This window comes from Nycticebus coucang, chromosome X (assembly GCF_027406575.1).
Source record: "Nycticebus coucang isolate mNycCou1 chromosome X, mNycCou1.pri, whole genome shotgun sequence".
Taxonomy (NCBI): domain Eukaryota; kingdom Metazoa; phylum Chordata; class Mammalia; order Primates; family Lorisidae; genus Nycticebus; species Nycticebus coucang.
The window spans coordinates 161,940,086-161,963,556 of NC_069804.1; the positions used below are offsets into that span (position 1 = coordinate 161,940,086).

The window sequence follows — 23,471 nt, forward strand, 5'->3', positions numbered from 1 at the left end:
GTCCCCCAAAAATATATGTCCATGGCCTAACTCATGAAACCTATGAATGTGACCTCCTTATTTGGAAAAGGGGCCTTTACTTAGCCGGGCGTTGTGGCGGGCGCCTGTAGTCCCAGCTACTCGGGAGGCTGAGGCAAGAGAATGGCCTAAGCCCAGGAGTTGGAGGTTGCTGTGAGCTGTGTGAGGCCACGGAACTCTACCGAGGGCCATAAAGTGAGACTCTGTCTCTACAAAAAAAAAGAAAAGGGGCCTTTACAGATGTAATCAAGTTAAGCATCTGGGGATGGGGTCATCCTGGCTAATGTGAGTGGACCTAAATCCAACGACAAGTGTCCTTATGAGAGAAACAGAGGAAAGACACGGAAAGAATAGAAGGCTATTGTAAAAGGCAGAGATTGGAGGGCCACAAACCAACGAATGTTGGGAGCCACCAGAAAGCTGAAAGAGTCAAGGAAGGATCCTCTCCAAGAGCACAGCCCTGCTGACACCTTGATTTTGGACTTCTGGCCTTCAAAACGGTAAGAGAATAAATTTCAGTTGTTTTTGGTCACCCAGTTTGAGGCAACTTGTTATTGTCAGCCCTAGGAAACTAATACGCCCTCTCTCCCCCTCTACCCCACCTAAACTTATCTGCCTAATAATGTCCAAATGTTTCATTGAGGGTGAGTTGCTGTTCTGGTTAAGCCATTTCATCAGGTGTTGTCTTAAAGAGTAATGTCTTCATACCTCAATGCTAAAGAGTTTACTTGGGATCTTCCTCCATCACAGGAAAAGAGGCAGCTCCAAGCACCTGGACAGGGTCTCAGGGAAGTGTCAAAAAGGAGAAAAAGATAAACAGGGACCAAATACAAATTTTACATAGGGTCATCCCTGAGAAAATAATATTGACAGAACTCATCAACAAGTTCTTTTTTTTTTTAGAGAGTCTCACTTTATTGCCCTCGGTAGAGTGCCATGGTGTCACAGCTCACAGCAACCTCCAACTCCTAGGCTTAGGCAACTCTCCTGCCTCAGCCTCCCGAGTAGCTGGGACCACAGGCGCCTGCCACAACACCCAGCCATCCTTTTGTTGCAGTTTGTCCGGGGTGGGGGGGTTTTGAACCCGCCACCCTCAGTATATGGGGCCAGCTCCCTACCCACTGAGCCACAGGCACCGCCCACTATTGACAATTTCTTTAACAGCAATAATCCCATATTATAAGAAGGAAGAAGCCTTGCAGAAGCAAATAATAATCATATAATCATAATCATAATGCCTCAGTTTTTGGCCCATATTCCAGAAATTCTGTTAGAAAACTGCTCAGACCAGTCTAAATGCTTCATTCTTCTTGCTCAAAAACATCAGGTTTTTTATGCTTACCAAACTAGGCATGTTTTGAATACACGAAAAACATTGTTTCAAGCTATTAGCAACTAAAGAATCACATAGAGAGCCAGGCAATAATGAAAGATGCCTATCAGTCTAAGCCTACAGCCCAATCCTGAATTTGGTAGGAGTTTTACCCCGGGCCTAGTCTTCAGTATTTCTGGAGATACTGTTTAACCAGCTCCCAGGCAAATCTTTCCATTGCCCAATTGCCCTTACTGTGAAGATGCTTCTCCCGGCTCTAATGGCTAACCTAAATTTCAGTTTCAAGCCATTGCACCTTGTAATTACATTCTCAGGCGCTGTAAATAATCTGTGCCCTCTATTATATCTTTCCCCTTCCGTTGCGATAGGAACCTGTGGAAAAGGGAGTCAGTTGCCTTGTTAGTACAACAGACACACCGCATCTGAGCAAAATGCAACCAAAAGAAAATCAAACACTCACTCTTGATCCCCGAGAAGCACTGTTATTGATCTTTTCCATTTTCCCATTCTTCAGCTTATCTGAGTGTCTACACTGACATGCTCTAGTGCTGTGGCATTTATGCCATCTTGGGGAATAGCTGTGTAAATGCTCCAGTAATTTTATACATCTTCAACATATACTGTTGTGTTAAAACTTGAGTATGTGAAGGACTGGGAAGGACAGATTTTCCTCCACTTCCTCCCATCATCATGTAACATGAATCAAAATCCTCACTAATTGGCCTTCCTGTGCCATGTTATTGAAGTCTAGACTTGGTGGCAACCCCTATCTGGGGAAGAGATTTAATGGAGGGAAAGTTCACAGGAGGGGAGTTGTCAAGCATACCACCACAGAGTAACTCTTAAGAAACATGGAGACACAGTAGTTTTTGGTAAACTGAGGTTAGAAGCTAAAACATATGCCTATAATCCTAGCACTCTGGGAGGCGAGGCAGATGGATCCCCTGAGCTCAGAAGTTTGAGACCAGCTTGAGCAAGAGCGAGACCCTGTCCCTAAAAATAGCCGGATGTTGTGGCAGGAGCCTATAGTCCCAGCTACTAGGGAGGCTGAAGCAAGAGAATCACTTGAGCCCAAGAGTTTGAGGTTACTATGAGCTATGATGCCACGGCACTCTACCCAGGGTAACAGAGTGAGTGAGACTCTGTTTCAAAAAAAAGAACAAGCTAAAACATATTGTTTCAAAAGCACCCCCCTACACATGTACACACACGTCTCCCTGAACCGAGGATTTTCTAAAATTGAGGAAAATCTAAGTTATGAACACAACACACAAAAGACTTTTCAACAACGCTCAGTAATAACTGTTTTCCTTCTTAATTTCTCCAGGAGTTATGAAAAACAAAAATTAAATTATGCCAACAGATGATCTGGTGATTTCCCTTCTATTCTCATGATTTTAATGAAAAACTAAAAAATTGCTAATGCTAACTTCATTCTCCCATCAAGCTGTGTGTGATTAAGAGACAGAAATCTCCAGAGCCTAATGTGGGCTCCAGATCAAGTTCAACAAACTAAGCCTAGACCTAGGGTGTCCCTGTGGGTTGCTAGTCTTATATGACTTGCCTTCAGATTTAGTTAGAAATATCTGCCTCATTTAATTTTTACAGTTTTTTCCCTGAGAAAACTGAAATAAAGAGAAATGTTGATACTGGAACGATGGGGCCAGTTATCACAAACTGTGATACAATTGATTCAATCACTGAGGCAGTTCAACTCAAAGGATGACCTTCACTAAACAGGAAAAGAAATGCCTGTGACCCTACGCTGCTGGGCTGCATATGTGATGTAGCATTCCCATAGGTTCAAGCCACTGGTCTTCCCATCACCTCCTCCTTCCCTTCAACAGCTGTGGAGACATCTCCATGCCTAGCCCTCATCTGTCTACACATCTGTTTTCCCCACCAAAAGCAGAGAGAGTGGAGTCTTTGACTTTGCATCCCTGCCATTTCATACATTCTGGGTTCTCAAAACTGGCTTCAGGAAATGCTGAGGCCATAACAAGAGTAATGGTTGAGAACATGGCTCTGGCTGGGAACGGTGGCTCACACCTGTAATCCTAGCTCTCTCAGAGGCTGAGGCAGGAGGATTGCTTGAGCTCAGGAGTTGGAGACCAGCCTGAGCAAGACAGAGATCCCAGATATTAAGGTGGGTGATTATAGTCCCAGCTACTCAGGAGGCTGAGGCAAGAGGATCCCTTGAATCCAAGAGTCTGAGTCTGCTGAGATCTAGGCTAATTCCATGGTACTCTAGCCTGGGCAAAAGAGTGAGACTCCATCTCAAAAAAAAAAAAAAAAAAAAGGAACATGGGTCTGGAACCAGACCAACTAGATTTAATTCATTTCGTTGCTATTTGAACTTAAACAAGTCACTAAATTGCTGTAAGTCTCAGTTTTCTCATCTGTAAAATGGGCAAAATAACACTACCCACCTGGTAGTGCTATTGTGAGGATTAAGTGGGATGTTGTCCATAAAGGGCTTAGCACAGCGCCTGGCTCAATAAATGTTAACGATTATTGGCACTGCCCCCACCACAGGTGCTCAATAAAAACTTGCTGAATTGAAGTCATACCAGTGGGAATGACTAGCAGATGTGAAGGCGACCTGGGCTTTTTTTTTTTTTTTTTTTTTTTTGGTAGAGACAGAGTCTCACTTTATGGCCCTTGGTAGAGTGCCGTGGCCTCACACAGCTCACAGCAACCTCCAACTCCTGGGCTTAGGCGATTCTCTTGCCTCAGCCTCCCGAGTAGCTGGGACTACAGGCGCCCACCACAACGCCCGGCTATTTTTTGGTTGCAGTTTGGCCGGGGCCGGGTTTGAACCCGCCACCCTCGATATATGGGGCCGGCGCCTTACCGACTGAGCCACAGGCGCCGTCCTGTTTTGTTTTAGTTTTTCCTACCTCACTCTGTACTAGATGACCTTTGGATTTTTTTTTTTTTTTTTAAGGATAGAATAGAGGATACATAGGCTACACTTTTGCTGATACTCAGTTTTTCATTCAGGGCAGAAAACCAAGTCTGGCAAAGTCAGGCACATGATTTTCCAAGAAATATGACAAGGCTATTAAAAACTCTAAATCAAAGTTGTGTAATGAGCATGAATCTGAATACATTGAAATTTCCTCTAGATCCAGTAATTCTGGCAACATCCTTATATATTTTCAAAGTGTGCTTTTACAACTGTGAGGAGATCACGGCCTTAAAAAGTAGCAGAATTTCTTCAAGGGTGGGAGTGGGTAGGCGATAGACAATTGTCAGGAAAATTAACCCCTGAAAATGCACAGGTTTTTATTACCAAACGGATGCCTGAGGAGATTACTAGATTTTTAGGGTCTTTACTATATAAAGCGAGCAACCTGCATGCCCGAAATAATTAAGAAGAAGAGACTCAATTATCTAGTAAACTGAAATTTCAAACCACCCTGCCTACCTAAATGAGAAAAGCTGCTTAGACTAAAGCATCATTACTTCTATTTAGACAAGCCTTAGCAAAGATATACAAGGAACTAAAGAATGGGACCCCGCATTCTTCCCTAAGCCACAACAATGCCTGTTTATGTAAATAGGATTTTCAATAACACAACAGAATCTGAAAAAAAAAAATGTTTTCATTATTGTCTCTGAAAAATGCAAATGCAGAAGATGAAAGTCAAGGGGCTTTCATTATGATGGGCACTGAATACCCTAAAATATTTATTCTGTGTGAGTCTGAGCCTGGATTCCAAGAGGATCTAAGAAATAGGCAATGACTATTTCTCCTTTAAAAAGTCTAAGTGCAATATGAGGAGGCACAAAGATTTCTCCAATTCTCTGGCAAGTTGAAAGCATATTTATTCAAAAACTCAGTTGAAGAAGAAATGAAAGTAGTGCTAGAAATCTATTTACCTTCATTTGGCAGATGCTTCCAAAATCTAGGCCAAAATATAAATATTCTTGCCTCCATCATCATCCCTATCTGATAATCACACAGTCCTGCATGACCATAACAACCTCCAGGCACAAACTAAAAGCTCATTAAAGACTATATGGAGGCTATTTATAGAAGAGCTAAACACAGAAGGAAAGAACTATTAGTAAAATTAATTAGACTGTTCATATGTTTGATAACTATTACTATTTGTTCGAACTCAAATGTCTAGCTCCTTTACCGACAGGTATTGATGACTATGGAGATACCACATACCCAGAGTTTTAAACTGACCTAGTAGTTTTTTGGTTCAAGAACTCAGGTTTTGACCTATACTCTGTATATCAGCCTTCCTGTTGCTGTTCAGGCAGCTGATAAGAGGCAGAAATCCTTCTTGCTCATTAGGCCATTAACTGATGTTAAGCAAAGGGCTGGGGAGGGGCGTGCTCAGTGGCCCAGAGGAATGTGCTGGACTCCACATATAAAGCCAGCCTCCGATTTGGGGTTAAGAATTTAACCTTAAAAGGCTGACAAGTCATAAATTTGCCTGAGGTTCATATATATGTGTGACTTTCACAGTTTATATTTCCTAGTCAGGACCCAAAGTCAAAACATGCCCCCTGATTAATGAATGGTACTAATTGTTATTCCTGACTTGAGAACATTAGTCTTTATCCATAATATTTTCTTAGAAAACACACAATCTCATACCTAAAACTCTCTGGCTTAGGGGAGTTTGGATGAGTAGTTAGGAAAAAATAGGAAGAGGAGCCTGTTACTTGGTGCTACCATTTTGGTAGTCAAGATGGACTCAAAGCTTCTATTTCATGGTGTCCATCAAGCGAAGTGCAAAGGAATGTCCTCCAAATCTAAACATCTGAGATAAAGCAACCATCTGTGATGCTGCACAAAAAAAAATGAGCTAGAGGGTAGGAGGGTGGGAGCAGGGCTAAAATGTCTTCAAGCACGTTCTAAGTTATCTTGCTTGATATTTATACATAAGTGCCCAACCTAACAACCTTGGCCAACGTTGGAAGAGAGATACAACACAAACAAAAGATCCCCATAAGTATAAAGACAAATAAAAAATACCAAGGAACAGCCCAATTGGAATACAATCTCTAACCTGAAGTCAAAATTGAAACTGGGACAATAAAACCCCACAAGCAAAACAATGTCCCTGAAATGTGATAACTTCATCAGGGAAAAGTGAGCTATAATTCAGTTACCCTACAAGGTAGGTGTCAGTTTCAACCCACACTAGCAGTGTTTCAAAGGAGCTTCCTTATCTTTAGAAAAAAGGAAAACATTCAGTGTAAGAAAAGAGGTTTCTAAGAACAAAGATACATGTTGCATTCATTCAGAATTATGACAAAGTGAGAGAGAATACAAACTGCATAGCCATGATCAGAGGTAAATGAGTCAGGTATATCTAGCCTTGTCCTGTCTGTCCAAAAAGCCTTTTAAATACTCAGTTCCCAGAAAAATGGAATGTAAATTCATTGGTTTATATTTCAGTGCTCTTCATTTTCAAACTAAGTAATAGACTTTTACAATATCCCAAGAGAAGTAAGCAGGTACTCAAACCAAGTATGTAAGCAGAAATGAAAGCCTATTTTCTCTCCAGAATCAGAGAGGGTAGGCAGGTGTGGAGGAGGGGGAGGAAGATGAAGGAGAGAGAGGAGACAAGGAAATCAAAGATACAGAAAAAGGAAACAAAATTAAAATGCAGAGAAAGATATAAAACATTCCACTCATCTATTTTTTTTTTTTTTTTTGAGACAGAGTCTCACTATGTAACCCTGGGTAGAGTGCCATGGCGTCACAGCTCACAGCAACCTCAAACTCTTGGTCTTAAGTGATTATCTTGCCTCAGCCTCCCAAGGAGCTGGGACTACAGGCACCTGCCAGAACACCTGGCTATTTTTTTTGTTGCAGTTGTCATTGTATTTTAGCTGGCCTGGGCCAGGTTCGAACCCGCCAGCCTCGGTGTATGTGGCCGGCGCCCTACCCACTGAGCTATAGGCACTGCCCCACTCATTCATTTTTAAGGGAACAAGAAAAACAAAACCATTCCATAAATGTAACAAACCATAAGCACCTTCCTTTCCAGGTAAGAGAGGATGGGAGGAAGGGGGAAAAGGAAGATGTGGGGAGCAATTTCATGGACAGATAAAGGTGGACCCTCAGGACAGATAAAGGTGGACCCTCAGTAGCTCTAGAGGTATACTGAACCCCAAGAGGGCTGCAATGATTGCACAAAACATCCAGCATCCATTGTTCCCCTTAAATAGGATGTTAGAGTAACCTAAGCTACTTATTATCACTACTCTATAAAATGTTGATAAGCTTTTCAGGAATTTTTACCCATTCTACCCAGAATTGTCAGTTGGTAGTAAGTTTCATTTCCACTAGGATCTAATTTGAAAATAAAAGTGAATACTGTTGAGGAAGACTTCGAATGTTTGAATAAATGCTGGTCCCACCACCACCTTTAGGCTTCATGAATGGGGCAATCGTACACTCTCAAAGAACAAAGAAAAGGCAATCTGACAGCTTTTGAGGGCCAAAGAAACCTTCAAGCAACACTACTCAAGTGACCTGCAGCATGGAAGTTTTAAAGGCAAGAAATGACTTAGGTTTTAGACATTAACACTTAGGAAGTTTTAAAGGCAAGAAATGACTTAGGTTTTAGAAATTAACACTTACATAAAATCTTCAGAATGCTGTGGAGAGAAGAAAGCCTGTATTTCAGAAATAAACTCTGAAGTTTCAAAACAAAGCAGAAAACCACTTTCTGAAAACAGAAGGGACTATTTTGAAACATTGAGCACCGATCTTCTATAGATCTTCAAACCCCTTCAAAAGTTCCACTCTGACTTCTGGAGATGGGCAAAGAAGACGTATCCCAAAATGCAGACAAAAGAGAAAGTAGGAAACCATTAGTCCCCCAGGGTAATAGCAAACTGATCTCAGGAGCTATTTGCCTCTGGCCAGATTAAATTGAGACAAAGCCTAGACTAGAGGTGCTACTCATTTAGGGGAGCAAAGATCTTTCCAAACTAGTGAAAGATATTAGCCACCAAGCAGAGATCTGCTGGCTCTCTCTAGCCCATTCATTATCACATTCTCATTCATTCTCTCAGCCTGGTACACTTAAATAGAGGGCACACAAGCCAAGGGCATAAGAATGAGAGACATGATGGAAGCAAGACTTGAAGTACTTAGCCACTTAATTTGGGTGTAGGATGTGTAAAAGAAGAAGTCAAACATGATTTCAAGGTTCAAATCTGGATGCCAGACAGAGATGCCATCACCAAAAATGTAGAATGTTAGAGAGACACAAGTTTGTGCAGATGGGAAAAGAAAATGATGGACTAATTGGCTCTGTTGGAAGTGAAGCCCTGGCAGGACTTCCAGATGGAAATGTCCAGCAGGCAACTGGGAAATACTGAACTGAAGAGCAAGAAGGAGATACGAGAGTCATTCAAGCAGTGAAGATAATGAAGTCATGAGAATGGATGTGGGAATGAGCAAAGAGAGCACAGAAAGGGCAAAGGACAAACACTGCTGGGACACTTACATCTACCAAAGGGTAGGAGGAAGACGGCAAACAAGCAAAGACAGAATCAAGTAGGAGGGAATCCCAAAGTACATACGTCTCTAAAGTCAAAGGACTGTGGGAATTTAAGTCAAATACTTTATGTACAGACTATATTCCTCCTCCTCGTAGTCTACGGAGTACACTGCAAAGAGAATGAGCTATGGAGTGAGACAAACCCGAATGCAAATCCTGGCTCCACCATTTACACAATCTTTGGGAAAGTAAACCTTTCTGAGCCTCAGTTTCTTCATCTGTGAAATGGAGATGATACCACCTACTTTTCCAGTTTGCTGTGTTGATTAAATGAGAGATTACATATAAAGCAACTGACACATAGTAGGCACTCAGTAAATGTTATTTTTCCTTTTCTTTTTTTTTTTTTTTTAGTAAATGTTATTTTTTATGATCTTCCCTGGTGGTCCTTCTGAACTAGTCCATCAACCTAAAAATGGCCTTCAAAAAATATACTGGAATACAAGGAGTTTCAAGCTTATGGTGAATACAAGTGGAAACCCTGATGAAGGCAACCTCCTAAACAACAGGAAAATTAAAGAAATCATTTATGCCCGAGAAACCAAAAAGTATACAACGTTCCTCCACCCCAAACCAAAAATATATTACATCTCCATAAGCAGTAAAGAAAGATCAGCCTCATTACAGAAGCATTCCTAGCCTTTACTTGGAACCACATGTTTTAGAGACCAGCCAGCAAGGCCAAGTCTGAAGGGGAATACAAACCAGAGCTCCAAAAGCTACATATTATTTTAGCTTTTCATTCTCCAGAGTGGAAGAGTGTGGCCACCACCTCCCCCCACCCCCCAGGAGGGACAGAGGAGCTGCCATGTTGGAACCACACAAGTCACTAGAACTCAGAAGTGACAGACACACTTTATGAGTGGCTGGATGGTGTGTACATGAGATACATGAAAGTAATATGAGGTATGATTGTGAAAGACCACCCACTGCTAAGAGTAACAGTTAACAACTTTCAGTTTAAATAACATGCATAATATTAATTATGGTTATCAAAAACTAGAAATCTGATCCTTTTATTTTAATAATATAAATCGGATCCTTTTATTCTACATAAGAGTGTGTGTGTGTGTGTGTGTGTTTGGTAAAACATTTTCTTATTTGCAAAGTTTTGAACTATTACAACATATACTCACTCATACTTTCTCTTAAGAGAGTTCTTGAAGTCTTTGGCAGTTTTTTTAACAAATCACCAGATGTTGGCAAAATACATTTTAAGACATGTCACATGCAAAGGCCTGGAAAATATCATCCACATCCATGACTTCCAACTTAAGCCTATATGCTGATGAGTCCCAACTTTGCTTGTCCTGAACTCCAGAAGAATACATACACTCTTTCCCAGTGATCTCATCTATTCCCAGGACCTCAATTACCATTACATGCTGATAATTTCCAAGTATGCATCTCTGGCCCTGATTTCTCCCTCTTTTGTGATCCAAAACACAACCTCAATTACCTAGCAGACGTTTTCTACCTTAATGATCAAAGGACCCTCACACCCAACCTATTTAAAGCTGAAATCACATTGGGCAGCGCCTGTGACTCAAGGAGTAGGGCGCTGGCCCCTATACCAGAGGTGGCGGGTTCAAGCCCAGCCCCAGCCAAAAAAATGCAAAAAATAAATAAATAAATAAAACTGAAATCACTGTTCCAGCCCTTTAAAATATGCTGTTCCTGGGCGGCGCCTGTGGCTCAATGAGTAGGGCACTGGCCCAATATACCGAGGGTGGCGGGTTCAAACCCGGCCCCAGCCAAACTGCAACAAAAAATAGGCGGGCGTTGTGGAGGGCCACAGCACTCTACCAAGGGCCATAAAATAAGACTCTGTCTCTAAAAAAAAAAAAAAAAAAAAAAAAAAAAAATGCTGTTCCCAGCTCAGCACCTGTAGCTCAGCAGCTAGGGTGCCTGCCAAATGCACTGGGGCTGGTGGGTTCAAACCTAGCCAGGGCCTGCCAAACAACAATGACAACTACAAGAACAACAACAAAATAGCTGGACCTTGTGGCAGGCGCCTGTAGTCCCAGCTACTTGGGAGGCTGAGGCAAGAGAATTGCTTAAGCCCAAGAGTTGAGGTTGCTGTGAGCTGTGACTCCATGGCACTCTACTGAGGGCAACATAGTGAGACTCTGTCTCAAATAAATAAATAAATATAAAGTAAAATAAAATAAAATATGCTGTTCCTATAGTTCACTCATTTATTCAACAAATATTTACTGAGCATCTCTTATGTGCCACAGCCCCATCACCCAGAAAAACTAGAAGTTCCAGACTTTCCCTTCTGTCCTCATATCCTGTCACCTAGTCATGTCTACTCTACTTCCTCTATTCTTTCAAATTTAGCTTTTATTTTCTGATTTAATGCCCTGTCTTATCTCCTGTGTTACCAAAACTCCCTGCCTCCATTCACTCCTCAATTAACCTCTGTGCTAAAAAAAAATGTTTCCCTTCTTAAAAGGTTTCCTGCCCCCCACCCCATTATCCTTGGATATAACCTGAACTCCTCAGCATTTCCTGCCTACTTTTCTAGTTCATCTTCCTTTCATTTCTACATCTGTGCTCCATCCAGTCCAAACTCTTCCAAACAAACGTGCCATTTTGTCTCTTTACACTATACCTTTGCACATGCCTTACATAATAGCCCTTTTAAAGCAACCAGGCACCCCTCCTCCATAGCTAGAGAAGCCTTAGGCCCTCACATGGTGGCCAGCTCTATGGTATTCCTCTTCGTGCTGCCTTGACATCCTTGGTTGTCCGTGTCTGTCTCCCTCACTAAGCAGGGAGCTCTTTGTTGGCAATGATTTTATCTTGTTCATCAGTTTCTAGCTCAATACCTGACATAGAATCAGTGCTCAATAAATGTTGATTGAAGTGAAGAATTAATAAAGAACCTTTTAAACTATTAATGCAGAGATAACACATGAAGTTCATTATTAGTGAGTTCCTTTTCTACAAATATCCATCTGTTTTCAAAACAGATAAATGTGCTCCCCAGTATAATCACTCCATGAAAGCTAACCTGGACACTGCCTCTTGGGTCACAGTCTCATTTCTATGGAGTGCAACATGCAATGCAGCCTGTGCTAGAATTTGGCTCCAAAATAGGCCAAGTTCACAGTATGGGTTGACTGTCACTACTTAACAAGGATCACATCTTTATACTTGGGGAAATGACGAAACTTTTTTTTTTTTTTTTTTTTTTTTGCAGTTTTTGGCTAGGGCTGGGTTTGAACCCGCCACCTCCAGCATATGGGGCCAGCACCCTTGTGCCACAGATGCCGCCCGAAATGATGAAACTTGATAAATAACAGTAGCCCTATGGGCTCAGCACCCATAGCACAGTACTTACGGCATAAGCCACATACACCAAGGCTGGTGGGTTTGAACCCAGCCCAGGCCAGCTAAACAACAATGACAACTGCAACAAAAAATAGCCTGGCATTGTGGCAGGCGTCTATAGTCCCAGCTACTTGGGAGGCTGAGGCAAGAGAATCACTTAAGCCCAAGAGTTTGAGGTTGCTGTGAACTGTGATGCCACGGCACTCTACCAAGGATGACAAAGTGATTCTGTCTCAAAAACAAGAAACAAACAGTAGCTCTATGATATCAGTGACAATTAGCTAAACAAGCAACAACTTGGGGCCAATCTAACAGAAAATGTTTTACCCAATATCTGAAAATGTATAACTCCTAGATCTTCCTAGACTAAGTTAGGCTTATTCTCTAGATTATTAAAGCCATACAGATAGATGTAGGGATATTATATGTGTATATGTATGAGTGTACAAATATGTGTGAGTTAAAACCAGCCAGGTTGCAGGAACTCAGAAACTACAGACACTTTATGAGTGTTGCACTGTGTATACGTGAGAGATACAAAAGCAAGGCTTTCATGACACAAATAGAAGTTATGATTGTGAATGACCACCTACTGTTAAGAGTAACAATTCACAACCATCAGTTTAAATTGTATACTAATTATATACTGATAAATTACTGTTTGTTACTTTCAAAATAATAGAAATCTGTGTATGTATACATACACATAATTTGTGAATATATAGGTAGGTATGTGTGTATGTACATATGTGTGTGTGCATTTTGCATACATGTGTGTGTATAAAACATATACAAACACCACATTTAGGTAAGGCAGCAGTTAAAAATCTTTCCTTACTTATCACCTCCCCTTCAACCTTCAGTTTTGATAAAAGGGCAACAAAGCTCCCAGGGCCACAGAGAATAGATAAATATGCTACCTTGACATACCAACCCTTCTTCTGTCTCTGCAGCAAATCAGTTTAGAAAATGGTGCCTTCAGAAAATCCAATATTTTACAGTTATATGCCATTCTAGGATCTCATTGGACAGAGGTCAAGCCTGCTAGACTATGCCTTTAGAAGTTTATTCTCACATTCATTCCAATTAATTAATTGATTAATTTCTTTAATAACTCTGCACAAGGCACTCTCCTCACCATTCTAGAGGATATCACAATGAATCAAACATGGCTCCTGCATTCAATAACATATGGTCTGGAAGATGCCCTGAACAAGCAACAGACATGAAAGTAAGTAAGGAGAAGTACAGATAAAGTATTTCTGGGAAACAAATGCAATTGGGATATCCTTCTACACATGCAAATTTCCAAATTCAACTGTTTTCTAATCCTTTCCATCTGTTACATGCCAGTTAACTTTCTGATATATACTAGACGGAGAGTTTTTAATCTCCTTATATCTGTCATTCTCTTACTCTATTCACCATGTGTCCCTCAGCTTCAGTCATCCAAACTGAAATTTGACACAGAGCAATGGAGAATCGCGGGATGCCTTGATACATACTGTAAGTACTAATTTACAGGGTTTGGGAGAGAAGGAACAGAACCAGGATTAAGGAGGAGAATATGTAAGTTGATTCTAATTTTTTTCAAATGAACATTGTCCCTTTCTTTTTTACCCTCTTTCCTACTTGGGCTGCAATCTGAAAGGACTTCCTAATAGAATATCTCTAGCCAAGTAATGAAAGTTTGGCCTAATGCAGACAGAAACTAAGTGAATTTTCGTGAGGCTCTCTATCCTTACCCAAATAAAATTTCCATGGCTGAAAATCCACTTTGGACTATACCCTTTTTAATGTACATATATGAAGCTTGATGTCATAGGTAAGAAACATCAAACAATGAGGAAGAACTTACATATATTCAATGTATGTTTCTGCAATTAACAGCAAGTTGCATTATTTTCACAAACCTAAATATCACCGATCTATAAAACGAAGATAAATATATGAATTTATGTATATGTATAGATCTTTAATTTATCCTTAAATTACTTAAAATATCCTTGTAAAAAAAACACAAAATACTTACCTCTTGTACAATTTGGCTAGTCTACTTCTTCCAGAGAGTAATTGTACAGCCAAATGAATTAAACCAATATACTCTATCACTTACCTAATAGACAACAAATGGATTTTTGACCTGAAAAAGTGTTTATATTTTCTAGAAACCTTAGTATTAGTAAAAATAAATCAACTACTTAAATATAGGATTTAGGGCGGCGCCTGTGGCTCAGTTGGTAAGGTGCCGGCCCCATATACCGAGGGTGGCGGGTTCAAACCTGGCCCCGGCTGAACTGCAACCAAAAAATAGCTGGGCGTTGTGGCAGGCGCTTGTAGTCCCAGCTACTCGGGAGGCTGAGGCAAGAGAATTGCCTAAGTCCAGGAGTTGGAGGTTGCTGTGAGCTGTGTGATGCCATGGCACTCTACCAAGGGCCATAAAGTGTGACTCTGTCTCTACAAAAAAATAAATAAATAAATAAATATAGGATTTATGGAAACTTTGTGTTCGTAATGCATTTCAAACTCCATTCATTCATTCAGTCTCTGGATACAAAGATGAATGAGATACAGCCTGTAACCATAAAGACATGATAGTCTAGCAGGGAAAATATAATCAGAAACATGTACCTTAGAGTTGCCATAGTTGAGACCTCTAATTTTCTAGTAATAAACTTATTCTCCGGGCGGCGCCTGTGGCTCAGTCAGTAGGGCGCCGGCCCCATATACCGAGGGTGGCGGGTTCAGACCCAGCCCCGGCCAAACTGCAACCAAAAAATAGCCGGGCGTTGTGGCGGGCGCCTGTGGTCCCAGCTGCTCGGGAGGCTGAGGCAGGAGAATTGCTTAAGCCCAGGAGTTGGGGGTTGCTGTGAGCTGTGTGAGGCCATGGCACTCTACCGAGGGCCATAAAGTGAGACTCTGTCTCTACAAAAAATAAAAATAAAAAAAAAATAAACTTATTCTCAAAAGGCAGGCTCAAAAGGGCCAAGTGAATTTTTAATATAAAGTTGTGCTTTCTCTAAGAAGTAAATATATGTTTCACTGAGGAAATTTTGAAAAATACAGAATATTTTCAAAATCATCACTTCTGCTGAGAAATGTACATCTTTCAACTTTCAGATGGATGGAAAGAATACAATGCATGCAGGTTTCTTTTATAATGGCTTTGATTTCCCTGTCCCTTCTTATTGCTACTTTCACTTGTATTTTATCTCCCTCTCTATCAATTATTTATCAATATAAGCTTATTAAGTGTGTTTCAAAGAACTTAGTAGATTTACTAATCTAGCATATAAATACAATTTCAGCTACCAAAAGTAATTAGCTGTTTGGAACACTAGCAATGCATTTTGGTCCTAACATTGACTCCTTTTTATTCATGAGGAAAAATACAAACTCAAATGAGGCTTTGTCCAGCTACACACAAAGAGAGGCAAAAGTGAAAACACCTTAGTAATCAATCTGGATTCATTTTTGTTTTAAAAATTGCAAACTAGTATTCCTAATAATTAGCAATTGGGTAATTCATCTTTAATTGGCCTAATTTGAAGTACAGAACTAAATCTTCTTTACTTTGGATATTCAATAAGATATTCGAGTGAGACTATAATGTTCCAGATAGCATTCTGCTCCCTCCCTACACACAGTATTTCAAAATGCACATTTTTCTCTGCTGGTATGCCCACCTTCATCTTGCTTTCTGAACCTTTCTCCCTGTCATTATGTCTCAGAAGGTATATTCCCATTACCTTATGATGTCTCTAAAGCCAGTCTGGAGCCCATGACTTGTATTCTATTTTCTGATGCTCATTTCTTAATGGAGTGACAAGGCTCCTGTTTCAAGCCAGACAATTTGCTAAATATGGGCAGATAAGTGAGGGGTTTTTCTGCCCGCACTTTCCATTAGATCCTAGATTACCAAAAACATCGAACCCATTTACAAGATTGGCTAGGACTGAACAGATGTTGGCTCCTGGAATAGCCTCTTGAATTGAGCCTATACACGAATTCTGATCCCAGGCAAAAGAAACCTGTGAAGTACTTCAACAGGTTCTTGCATGTGGTACAGCTCAACTCCCAAATATGGTAATATCAACCTTAGCGAGAAAGGTCTAGCTGACATTAAATCAAAGAGGGCTTGATTTAAGAGTTGCCCTACAATTTATGTGCTATAATAATTGTTGATCTTTAATGATACTAAGCCAGTCATAACAATGCTGCTAATTTCAATTTGTTCTTTGGGTACTTAACATTAATAAGCCCTGCCTGATGGTAAGAGTTGCCAGCTAACTGAGCTAAGCCTGTGTCTGTCTCCAGCCAAAATATTTGTAGCCTGAAAAGTTTGTATACACACCCCCAAAACGCACCATAGCAATTTGATCTTAAGCTTTAAAAATAAGTATGATGGGGCGGCACCTGTGGCTCAAGGGACTAGGGCGCCAGCCCCATATGACAGAGGTGGTGGGTTCGAACCCTGCCCTGGCCAAAAACTGCAAAATAATAATAATAATAATAATAATAATAAATAAAAATAAAAATAAGTATGATGACATATAGCTTGAGAAATTATGTGAGAGTTCACAGAGAATACATAATGGACCAGAAATTCCATTTTTGTCAGTTATTTACCAAATGTTGTCCGTTGCTCTTAGCCTTGTGCTCAACCCTGCTCAAATGTAGTGCTTTCCCTTTAAGAAGCTTATAATCTAAAACATACAAATAACCATATGCAGAAAAAAGCTAGAGATCAGAGTAAAAGGAAGCATTCACAAAAATGTACAAATTCAGCATGCCAGAACTTTTCAGTTGAGCAACATGATCCCCAGTGAAATTCTTTCCAAATGATGTATTGTGTGCACAAGTTATAAGTGATTATCTTCAATTTTCTTAGAAATGAGTAATAAGATACCACTTAAGACCCATGCTTTTGTATACGCATCAAACACTGAAGTTGGCGTGGTTGTTGATAGCTGTCATTTAAGGAGAAAACATGTTTTTTGTCTTGTCTCATACCAGGCAAATCCAGGATTCTTTTCTCCCAGGTTGGTAATAAGCAGCCCTTTTCTAGGCTACAGTGAATAGCAAACATTTCAACGCTAAAGATGGAAGTAGCAGAATACTCAAAAATATTGCATCAAAACATTGGATACAACCTACCAGCCCATAAGAAAAAAACACATTGCAAAACTGACACCATCTGTGTCATCTAGCAGCCATCAAAATCTTATGTCTGTATTTCCTAATGCCTACAAAATGGAATTCGCTCCAAGAATTCAGAAAACTCTTTTTAAGATGGCGGTCCTATTAAGAGACTTCTCACTATCTCCCACTCTTATCTCTTCGGTTCTTTTCCCTTGCCCAGGCTGGCTATTGTGACCATTTCAGCCAATTTCCTGGAGGTTTTTTCTAGCCCTTTTCACCCTATTTAATCCTACAAGTTTCCTGGGAAGCCTGTTTTCTTGTGTGCTCCCCCACTAGACTGTGAGTTCCTTGACAAAAGGAATTGTCTCTCAGTCCTCTCTGCACCTCCAGCACCTAATACAGAGCCTGCCAAGGAGTTGGCAGTCATAAGACTTCTTCCAGACCAACATGCCCCACCAATCATTAGTCATCTCCTCCATCAGATTGATGGCTCCTTCTAAGCACATCTCAGCACCAATATCAGGATTAGTGTAATAAATATATTCAGACCACATTTGAAAGAATTCCCTAACCTATTCCAATGTAGCGCACAATAATACAACTTTTTCAAAGTTTTAACAAATCACCTGCTCACCCAAATGTTTAGTGCAATCTCAGAGGAAAAAAAAACCCTCTCACACCTCACTTCTTATTCTCTCTCCAGACATTACAACCGCTAACTGCTTCAAACTAATTGGGGAACCACAGCTGGCAACCCAGATACGGTTGCTAGTTCTCACACTAAAAAAAAAAAAAAAAAGAGAGAGAGAGAGAGAAAGAAAGAAAGGAATAAAGAAATAAAAAAAGAATACCAAACTCTAAAGAATGTTGCTTTTTATTTTTATGTTGTTTCTTCTTTTTTCAGAAACTGCAAGTCAATTTTGGCTCTTCAAGGCTGCCTTTTACCCATATAGGGATTTGGCCTTCTGGTTTGGTTCTTGCACTTTCCAAGGCCTTCCAAGACAAGATCCCTCAATCTTTTGGGAGTTGCAACACTACCAGGGTTTGTTTGATTTTCTCATTACCATCCGTCTTCTACACTTCCCCCTCCACGAAACTGGTGTATGGCATTCATAAAGTGAATTACACTTGATTTTTGTTTAGAGGCGTTTTTTTTTTTTTTCAGACTTCTGTAACATTCCCATGAGACAACTGGAAACATCATTGTCTGATTACTAGCTCACTTTCCTTGCCTAAAATTGTATCCATTCTTGATTGCGCCTGTGGGTAGGTTAAGCAAAACAAAATAAACATCTAGACTTATGAGCTCATTGGCTTTTTTTTTTAATTTTTCTAAATTAAATAAGGGCAAAAGAGCTGCACTGGAAGTTATATGGATTTTTCTGCCAAACGCTAACTCCATGCGCCTGGTTTCCATCTGTGGTGCTTTCCAAGTTACAAATCCTTTAAAAAAAAAAAAAAAGTAGGGTATGAGGAGATCTATGGATCTTGGGAACATGCTATTTAGACCCTTATCCTGTGCCTTGAACACCACAAAAGAAATGGGAACATGAGATTGTAAGGCTTTAGAACAGCTTTGTGGAAGTCTAGAGTAGTCCTTCAGCACCAGTGATTTATTTTTTAGGCTGGCTGATCTCAAATACCATTTAGTCTACTCCATATTAACATAAGAAATGTACCTTATCCACTCTAACCCAGTTCTCCTAATGGCCAAGTTGGTGCTCAATCCCAAATGCTCCCCCTAAGTGATCCAGAACATTCTTAAGGATTTCTCCTCATTGTAACCAAATGTCATTTGATCGGCAGACAAGGAAGGCTTTAAGGCAGTTAATGCAGTGCAGAAGGGAAACTGAACATGGCTTAAAATATAGATGGGTGAAAAAAAGTCAATCAGTCATCATGATGGTTCATAACTATCAAATAATTTGCAGCTCCCTTTCAATTTCCAACCACTGAACGACAGCAGCAAATTACACATTTATTCACTTTGAAATTATGCACTTGCCATTGTATTTCATCTGCCATTATCGCCTCTTTCCTGAAATACTGATGAGTTATTTCCACACATGGACATTAGGATTTTCACCATGTTTTCCATAACTACAGTGACCATATTTGGCCAACTAAAATTCAGGACACATGGTTTCATGCCAGGAAAGAGTACTGTAAATGTGCGCCACCCCCAGAAAATCCAGGATACATGGTAGATGTATGGAGATCACCATATTTGAAGTTTGGCTTTTGTCCCACGAGTCAGGACAAGGCCTGCCATGTAGAGGGTGCTCAAGACCATATACATTTGTTAAATAGAACTGAAACAGGGAATACTGGGTCTAGATGATGAAAACCTGTGAAAAGTGATTTCTTCTATATAGAGTTCATGAAATAGTAGAGAAAGATGAAAAATCTTTATTACAAGTCCCTGTTCTCTATAAGTATGGCCATCTCTAGGCCAGGAGGAAGTCCTGGCCAAAATCTCATACACATTGTGTGGGCCCTTGCAATACTTTTATACAGATGCCGCAAAGAAGCAGGCAGCCAGAGAACAGGGGGAGGGTGAATGCCTGCCTAAGTGTGTGTGTAGAGGGGGTTGCTAAATGAGTATCTGTGCTTTCCTCTGGTCTTTTTCTTCTGTCAAGCACCACCTTGACTCCCTGGCTTAAAAGCAGTCAATGTGGCCCCATCCCCAACCTTGGGCCCATTCATCTTATGGGGGCTTGGCCTGTGAGGACCAATTTTTACATTATCAACAAAAGTATGTTCTCTGTCCTTAGAAATCTAATTACCATGGCACTTCCAGGGGAGAAAGATTCGCCTGTTGTTTCAGCTCTGTGGAACTGATTCATAGGTTGCCCCTTACAGCTCCTGCACACGCCCACGTGGTATGTTATTAACACGTAACAGTGGAAGAGGTGGTTCTACCCTCCCTTACAGCGAAATCCTGCAAAGCGATATTTAACATATGCACAAATGCATTTCAGTCACCAAAAAGGGTGACCAATTACCCTTGCAACTAAACAGCAGGCTCGCTCTGCTCTTTTCATTAACCTAAAGAAAAGGCTGAGGGCACGCTGGCTGCCTAGGTAACCTCCTGCCAGTGAACAGGCCCGCCTCCATGACTTGTTGAGAGCCACCAGCCAAGTTTTGGCTAGGGCTGCACCAGGATCCCTCGGAAGCGCAAAACGCGCTCCTCGCTAAAACCCAAAAGTCAAGAAGGGACCCTGGAGGCCACAAACATCATACAGTTAGCAAATAAAACTATTTCTTCTGAGAGCATCTCCGATATATTAACCTGTTTGAAACTGACTCTTCTTGCCCACGTTGTCAGTGTAGCAACTTGTCCTAATTGGATTCTAAGGCAGGCGTTAGGAGCCCAACCGCTGGACAGTCAATCACATAAGGCCATTAATATTCATCTGTTGACAGCGGCAGCCCTCGGCTGAGGTTAAAATATGTCCTCACGGCACAATCTGATTGTGTAGAACAAAAGGCAGGCGTTCAGAAACTTTCCTCCACCTAAAATCATCTTTCCTTCAGGGTCCAGCCTGTCAAGAAGGCAAATGAATTTTGGAGGGGGAGGAGTTAAATCATCTTTGGACTCCGGCTCCCTGGGCCAGCAGTACCGTTTTAAAAGCGATTTTGCCAACCTAGATAAGAAGGGACGCTGTTTTGAAGGGAAGGGTTCAGTTCTCCTCATTTGGAGGACCCTCCTACTCAAAAGTTTCCCTCAGCGTGTCTTTGCCCGCCACTGTGGATTCGGTAATCTGTCCTCAACTTTGCCTGCACTTGGGCCCGTGAGCCTTGGAAAACCCAGGCTGGGGAAAGGAGGGCGTGGGGGGCACGTTAGAGAAAAGGGTGGTTGGAGCTGCGATCCAGCTAAGGCTGAAATTCTCACATGTATGTGCGAGCAAGGGCGGCAAATTCCCGAGGAACCAGCTCGGCTCTGAGGCACCAGTTCGCAGAGGCCCGGGGAAACAGCTATCACCTTCCCGCCTCCCAAAATCTGGGCGCTCACGAGAAAGCGATCCCTGCGGTTCCTCCCGCTTGCACCTTCCCTGACAGCAGCACAAGCCTGGGGGATGCGGACACGGTGCACATCCAAGCGCCTTCCCTTCCTCCTTCGGTAGACCCAGCCAGGCCCCAGGCACAGGCACACCGACCACTCCCAGGTGTCCAGCTGCAGGGCGTACGACCGGAGCCCAGGGCTAGCGCGCTTGGTAGACAAGAACCACGCGCCTTTTGGCTCCCTGCTGGGCGCGGAGAACGCGAAAGGGACCCCAAGCTCACCTGGCACCGGAGTTTCAGGCACCCACTTGAGTCCTGGCTGTAATCTCTGGAAGAAGGAGCGGACCTGGTGACAGGTGGCGTCCGGCGGCGGCGGCGGAGGCTGTGCCTGTCCGGGGCAGTCCAAGCTGAGCAGCATCGCCACCACCAAGCACGCGGTGCGCACGGTCCCGGCCATCCTGCTTCGCGGGGAGCTAGGAGAGCGCGGGAGAGTGGCAGCGGGAGCGAGAGCAGTCCCAGGACTCGGCAAGTCCTGGCTGTGGCCCTGAGGAGTGAGAGACGTGCCGCTACCCAGCCGCTGCAAAAGTTTCCTCGCAGCTACCTGAGCGCTGGGCGAGGGCGGGAACTGCTTGGCCGCGCGGGGTAGGGCGGGGCTGACTGGGATGGGGCGGGGCGAGGAGGGACGGGGCGGGGCGCGGCAAGCCGCGCGGCCGGGAGGCGGTAGAGGTGGTGCAGCTGCTAAGCCTGAGACGTGCAGAAGCACGGCTTGGAGCGCAGTGGGGCTGATCTCAGCACCGCGACGGTGGGACCAGGCACGGACAAGGGCAATATGAGAGGAGAGTGAGGAACGCGTGCGGTGGCTCCTAGCAGCCGAGCCCAGCTGCCCGCTCGCTGCCGCTCTACACTGGGCGCTCTGGCATAACTACTGCAGAGGGGCTGCAGGCTCCAGCGCGCTGATTGGCTTCTCAGCAGCCGTCCCTTCTGACTGGCTCTGGGAGAAGTTCCCCAGCCTCACTCCTCCTTCCCGCCGCTCATTGGCCTGCAGCCTAGAGGACTTTTCCCCTTAGGATTATTGCCACCTCTCCAGCTTTCCTGGGGGCGGAGGGTCCCTGGTTTAGGTGCCCCTCTGCTTCGCCATAGGCCTTCTCCCAACCCGGTCCAGAGCTGCACAAGGTCTTCCTTCTCCGCACGAGATCCACGTCCCCATTCTGCTCTCAGAGAGGAGCTTCCCGTTAACGGTTTTCCCAACGCAGCTCTGGCCAGGTTCTCAAAGCCAAACCACAAATAGTCACGTTCAGGGACAGCTGGGGACCGTTGGGGATTTTCACAGCCTGCCCTTGAATACTGTATCTAGAAAGTCTGAGAACCCCTTTACTTGGTAGTTTTGATTGAATAGAACCCTACAAAGTCAGAGAAAGCACCGCACCTGATCCCAGGATGTTAAAAGAATCTATCTCCAGCACAGTAGCCCTGAGTGGACTTTCTCGAAATAAAGCATTACTGGTGACAACAAAATAATCTGGGGCTTAAAGGCAGCATAATTCATTAGAAAATAATGTTATACAGCAAATGTGTTGAGCCAGAGCTAGCCTATTTCATAGACGGTGTAGAAGGCTGTTTGAAAGGTCATCTAGACTCACAACTCCACCTCTCCTGCCTGAATTTGACCATTAGAAATCCAGTTCTCTGAAAATCTAGTATCCTCAGAGAGATTAGGAGCATTACCTTATACTCCTAAGTAGGGATCTTTAGAGTGGATTCTTTCCCTGGCCCCCTAAACACCGCACACACACTCTACCATGGTGCCTTGCACATAGAAGGAACTCGGTATTTGTATGACAAAATGATTTAATTCCTCAGTGTGAATTAGTTTATTCACTAATAAACTAATTAGTGGATTAGTTTTTGACCTAGGTGAAAGTAGATTTTGCTGGAGAGACTCGGCATAATTTGTCTGGGGTATGCAAAGTGTGGGGGTAGAGCAGAGGAGGCTGTGTCCCAGGACTTGTGGGCTGAGAAGACAGACAAAAGAGAAGAGGGTCGCTAAGGAGTTAATTCACTCATCCATTCATTTACTAACAAATATTTGA

General features: G+C 42.4%; 1 protein-coding gene across 1 annotated transcript in view; it reads right to left on the bottom strand.

Annotated features, from left to right (window-relative positions):
• GPC3 (glypican 3) overlaps window positions 1–22,111 on the bottom strand; it is a 537,948-nt gene extending 515,837 nt beyond the window's left edge. Inside the window, exon 1 of the mRNA XM_053579706.1 lies at window positions 21,664–22,111. Coding sequence (XP_053435681.1) covers window positions 21,664–21,838 — 175 coding nt within the window. The 5' untranslated portion in view covers window positions 21,839–22,111. The remainder of the gene's footprint in view (window positions 1–21,663) is intronic.
• Window positions 22,112–23,471: the final 1,360 nt, after the last annotated feature.